The sequence below is a fragment of the Xenopus laevis genome, chromosome 2L (genome assembly GCF_017654675.1).
Source record: "Xenopus laevis strain J_2021 chromosome 2L, Xenopus_laevis_v10.1, whole genome shotgun sequence".
In the NCBI taxonomy this organism is placed as follows: domain Eukaryota; kingdom Metazoa; phylum Chordata; class Amphibia; order Anura; family Pipidae; genus Xenopus; species Xenopus laevis.
The window spans coordinates 85,118,166-85,124,165 of record NC_054373.1 but is presented as its reverse complement, the minus strand read 5'-3'; the positions used below and the strand labels follow the sequence as shown (position 1 = coordinate 85,124,165).

The 6,000-nt window shown below is 41.9% G+C and overlaps 1 protein-coding gene across 7 annotated transcripts in view; it reads right to left on the bottom strand.

Moving 5' to 3' along the window:
- Positions 1-2,331: 2,331 nt before the first annotated feature.
- Positions 2,332-6,000, bottom strand: part of zmym4.L (zinc finger MYM-type containing 4 L homeolog) — a 72,661-nt gene continuing 68,992 nt past the window's right edge. For 6 of the 7 annotated variants that reach the window (XM_018244954.2, XM_018244956.2, XM_018244960.2 and 3 more), the window contains exons 24-27: positions 5,863-5,974; positions 5,524-5,772; positions 4,584-4,713; positions 2,332-4,468 (exon numbers count right to left, since the gene is read on the bottom strand). In XM_018244954.2, coding sequence (XP_018100443.1) covers positions 4,264-4,468; positions 4,584-4,713; positions 5,524-5,772; positions 5,863-5,974 — 696 coding nt within the window. In that variant the 3' untranslated portion in view covers positions 2,332-4,263. The remainder of the gene's footprint in view (positions 4,469-4,583; positions 4,714-5,523; positions 5,773-5,862; positions 5,975-6,000) is intronic. The other variant, NM_001136165.2, reaches the window with a different exon arrangement.

Below are 6,000 nucleotides of genomic sequence, written 5' to 3'. Positions count from 1 at the left end.
CCTTCCATACGCTTATCAGATGGATCCTTAAAAGCCGCTGCGTCATTAACTGGTAGCGCGGTAGATTTTGACAGTCTGGATACTGGGGCATCCACGACTGGGGGAATCGTCCACTTGTCTACTATTTCTTTGGGAAACGGGTAGGACTTTGAAAACTTTTTAGTGGCTTGAAACTTGCGTTCTGGATTGTTCCATTCATCCTGCAACATGTCCATCAACTGTTCATGCGATGGAAAACATAAAGTGGATTTGTGTTGTCTCTTGAACAGCTTTGCTGAATCGGACTGTTTAGGTGTTTGTGAAATGTTAAGTACTTCAAGTACCCCCTTAATGATTTTATCAACGTCATGTTGGGAATCACGGTCTCTCTCAGCCTCTATATTCTCCTCTTCCTCATCAGAGGATTCATCTGAATAAGGTATCTCGCCCTCTGACTGAGATGATCCTTGTTCTACTGACGACTCGTCAGGAAATGTGTTAGATGGATTGTCGGCTTTAGCGCCATGTGTGCGCTTGCGCTTGTTGCCTTGCTTGTGGCCCAACTTTGCTAGTGCTTTGCCTAAATTATCAGCTATGGCTGGGAGCCCCTGCAGGGATGCTAAAGACTGTGACAATTGTACCGCCCAGAGGGGGGCTGGTAAATCTTGAGCTCTGCTGGTGCCGGGTTCTTGTGGTGTACCCTGATCATTTGTACCTTCAGATAGATTTACTACTGAATCTGAATTATGCCCACCAGCGGCAGGGGCCCCTTGCTCAGCAGAACAAGACCTGCAAAGTGGCTCACTCTGGCCCCCAGCAATTTTTGATTGACATTTGTTACAGGCAAAATAAATGACCTGTGTTGTGCTGGGTGCTCTCCCCCCTGCCCTAGAGAATAAGCCCACTGGCCTACCTTCTGCCATTGTGATTCACCTGAAGCCAAGCAAGTGTGCGTGAGTTAAACCTTGTAGGTCACTTTAACGCTGCTTGTAGTGGTGAGAAGGCTCTCCCCTCCTTTGCTGCCAGTCGCTCTGTGTGCACCGAGCAGTTACTTCTGCTCCCTCTGTGCGGCGCGTCTGCCCGCTCAGTGTAGTGCGCAAGATGGCCGCTGGAACGCAATGCGTTCCACCGCGAACGTCATTTGAAAATGGCGTCGCGCACTGAATGGCGCCAAAAACGAGACGCGCTGTGCGGAATAGGCTATAGCCGCAATCTTCAACGGCAAGATATGCACAGCCGAGCAGAGGCAGCCTCCCTCTGGGTCCCCTTTGAATGATAGCAAGGACTCGAGTCTGGACCCAAAGAGTATGGCGACTGGCTGGTAGAGGGAGGAGGGGAGGGGGGGGGCAACCGGCGCCACAGTAGCATATGGATACTGGGGGAGACCGGACAGCTTACCTCAGTAGCAGTTAACACCGGCCAGACCTTCTGTCAACCAAGTTTGGCGCAGGCATTGTCTGGGTGGTTGATATAGCCGCATGGCTAGAAGAAATACCCCGGTGACTGTTCCATGGCGGGGGCTAACCCTTAGGAAGCAGGTATCCCTGTTCCTGGTGTCACCCCGGGTGTCAGCCGATGCTGACCGAAGAAATCTTCCCCCAGAGGGGAAGTCCATCCTCCTGGTAGCAGGACACTTGAAAAACTGAAGCTTCAGCACAGTGTGCGGGGTTAAGCCAAGTATGGCACGCCCCTTAATTAATATTACCAAGTGTCCTGCCTCCTGGAGGATGGAGCTTAACCCCATCGGTCCCTGTGTCCCCCTTAGACGACAGAGAAAACAAAATATGTGTAGTCTAAGCACCCCATAAGAATTTTAATTTGCATTTATGTATTAATTACAACATACTTATCTGAAGGAATAACTCACCTCACAAAGCTATAATTTCATAGAAAAGATGTTTGTATATAGCTATATACATAAAAATTTAAATTTCCCAAGATTTAGAGTTCAAATATACTGATGTAAATGGTCCCTGGCCTTCCGAACTCTCTGTTTCAGGTTGACAAATGAATTACAAGGTCAGCATGATACATCCAACAAAAAATACAAGAGCCTGGTTTCCACTTGCACTGACAGTTTAACAAACTGCTTTTTTTTGGCAATTGCTAAACTGTCGAGTGTTTCAAAGTAGGAATATAATGGGGTGAACAGTTTAGCAAAAGCAAAAGTCATATTGCTAAACCTAGGAAAAGCAACAGACCCTGCTACAAATTGGTAGAGTGTATGTATTAGGATGTCAGGAGGAGTGTGCTTATGAGCAACCAATCACAGAGATAATACACTAGAAGAAATGCAAATAAAACCTATTTCTCTCTCTCTTCTTTTTTATACTCCAGTCACACACAGCCCTGTGCGTTAAAAACACAATTGGTGATTTATTGTACAAGCAGGATAAGAACTAACAGATACACAAAAATCCCAAAGGACTACTTTATCATAATATTAAACTCTGTTACTACTAAAACAAAGTTAATTTAAAAAAAAAATAATGCGGATAAAGAAAAATAATGGAAAACCATTGGAACCCTTTTATATCCAAAAGAGATAGCAATGTATTGCGCTGCAATATCCAGCTATCCCATTTTGATTAGAAAAATGACAAGGACCGATATCCCCTTATTGAATAAAAAGGGAAATTCATTAGCCTTCCTTGAAATCTTCACACGGCTCATCTTTGTAATATTTCATTGTGGGAGAGACCTGAAATTATTTGTAAACACTAAAAAGCTATGTTCTTTTCTGTTTTTTTTCTTCTTAAGCATGTCAGCTAGCTATACGATATCATTGGGAAGTGTTATTTAATGCCCAATTGGTTTGCGGTGGGGAACAGGTGTTCAGTCTATGCAGACAGCAGTCACAATGTAGAATAGAGTATTATGCCCAAAAACTCGTAGGCCAAGCCCCAGGAAATAATACCAGTATTATGTTCAATTACAGTTTTTGCCCCAGCAGGAAAGAAAAAAATGGTCCATGTTTTCATTATTTTCAAAAGCTTTCATGTTTTATACAGTTAGAAGGATTCAGGCATGAGCAACAGGACAGCCTTCCAGAGGCTACTGAAATACAACTCTCAGCATCACTGGCAGCCTATGCTATACCCTGTTACAGATACACTTTTTTGCCTTTTATCTCAGTCTATATAAATGGGATATGGGAAATATTTGTCCAGTGCTCGGGGAAAAGACATCGGTTTTAGCTAACTGTCCACAGCAGTGTTATTTGGATATAGGTACTGGACGTGGGATTTACTGACACTTTCACAAATTCTTGCAGACACCATATTTCTCCTTATTAAAAAAAACAAAAAAAACAACAGAACTTTATTGGGTAATCCCACTTGTGACAGAGATCAGTAATGCAGATAGTTTTCAAAAGGGTTTACTGAAGTTGATCGCTCCTTTTCGCGGAGTTAAACAGGTATTATGCTAAGACCAGATTTTAAAAGGCCATTAAAGGCAAATGGTTAAGATACTTGGAGTTTAAAAGCATTTGCATTGTGGAGACAAGTGTAATTGTACATATGTGCGGTGATATTGGTTGTGTATCTTCCGTGTCAAGAAATACAGTTGTATCTTTTCAGGAAAAATGACACTAATTTGTTTCTGTCTGCATCAACATTGTTTCAATTTATCTGCAAACTATCTAAAAAGTAGTGTGGGGCACGTTAGGCTTTGTGAATGTCTCGCATGGCCAATACAAGTATGTGCTGGGTAAAGTTATGGAACGTGTGATGGACTACTGGAATTTGTTGAAAGGTCCAAATGGGGCTTGCAACACACCTGATATACAGTATGTATAAACACCGGATAGGATTATCAAAGAAGGCGATGCTCTGATCTGCATCTCCTATACAGTGTGACTAAACACTTGGAGAGGAGAAAGTCTTTCCATAAGCCTTCTGCTTCTCTTGCAGTGCAACACAAGAGCATTCAACAGCAAAAGGGATTAAAAACCCTACATCCCCTGAGCTCCAGTTAAAAAGATTTAAAGTTCCTAGCATAGGTCTCTAGCAACTAGGTGTATATCCTCAGGGGATTATGTAATTTGCTTGTCTCTGTGTACGGTTTCCCATAGCTGGGACTGAGGACTTCGGTCTCCCTTCCCAGCTCAGATCCAGCAGGAGAGTCTTTATCTGTACACATGGGAAGGGGAAAACGTGGGAAGTAGTGGATAAGCTTAGAGGATGGAAACGTTGCAATCACAGCTTAGTGTCTGCCCCGCTTTTTGTGGAAGGTAAGGTGGCTAAGGTTTTGGGTAAGAGAAGGGATGAATCCGACACAAATTTAATCAGACAATTCTGCTTCAGAGTCCTCTTTTGCTTTGGCCAGCTCCTCATGGACCTCTCGCACCATAAGTATGCGGGTCAGCATGCTGTCCAATGTGCCCGGATCAATGGGCATTGTGGAAAACCACATGGGACTGTTGGGTACACAGGAGCGCTCAGGCTGCAGGTAGAAGACGTCATTCCGTTGCTTTACACTTTCAGAGCTGTTGAAGGGAGAAAATATCAAATGAACAATGTAAAAAAAATTACAACAGAAAATTATTTAAGAAATCCGGATCATAGGTTTATATGAGAAAGTGGCAAAAAACAACATCTTACCATTTAGAAAGGTAAAATTCATACAGCCTCACGGGGCACCTGAGTGGGTTGTCTGTGTTCTCTGCCATCTCCATCACAAACTGGCCATCCTCGTCCTCCACTCTCTTCCTCTTGCCCACTGATGGTTTTTCTGCAGAAAGACAGAGTACAGTTTCCACTATAAAGGTTTCCCTGACCATGTGATTGAATTTACAGTTCTATACAAGGGCAGACCAAGTAAAATCTTTCATGGAAAAATCAGACTGCTCCCACTTGTACCTAGAAATTGTATCTATTTACACGTGCATTATCTGTGTGCAAACTCTAACAGCACACACAGGGGAAATGTTTATGTGTATATGCTGAAGGGGTCTATAGATACTTTTTTTTTTTTACAATTGTTTTATTGAGATTTTAAGGTGCATACATACATACATACATAAACATCCATGTTGTATTAAAATTTGAAACAATGAATAATGTCTGAGCATGATCTTTTACATACATTTTTAAATATGCTGAAACATGACTGTAATAGTACACAAATATATAAAGCAGGATTTGGAGTACCAGTATGGGTTTGTGATCCTAGGTCTTAATGATCTACATAACTGTATATATTCATTGTCCCTTTCCCTAACCAGTACACCTTATAGTAGCTATACTTTTTAGAGAAGCAGGTGCATGGAATTTGCAGTGAGTATCAGTGTGCAGACCATAACATGCATGGTTTGCACACCAACTACCAAAATAATAACAGGTCACAGAATGATTCAATGTATAGCTTTAACAGCTTATCACCATAAAATTACTTTCACAAGTCATCAAAAATATAAAGGACAAGCTGCAAATATGAATATCATTTTACTTTTGGCCAAAGACAACTTCATGGTAGATTATCAAATAATTTATTATGAGCCCTGAAGGTACCTGCAATTTATGTTACAACCATGCTACTCACCATGCTCTGTGTCGGACTTATGACAAGGAGGCATGAATCGCAGGTAAGTGGTTTTGGTGTTGTATTTCATTGTTTTCGTACGCCTCATGACATAGGCAAATGAGAGTTGCTGGTGCTCGCTCACAGTTTTTAACTGAAAGTATTTGGTTGTGAAAAAGAGGAGTGTGTTGAGAAGAATGATGGGCGAATAAGCCCCTAACTGTTTACACTCCCATAGGTGCTCTTCTTCAATCCTTGAGAACATAAAACCTTGCAAATAGAAAGAGAACTGTGAGAACAGACACAAAGAATCTTAACCACTGTTAAAAAGAAAAAAAAAACCATCAAAGCCCAGCTTACCATTTGGTAATATGGGTGGGTGCCAGTTCTTCAGAAGCTTTGTGAGTTCCACCATAAACCTAGAGTAGGGTTCTGTGAAAATATTGTCTATCCTTCCATTCTCGAAAAGGTACTGAGAAAAAAAGAAATAGAAGGGTG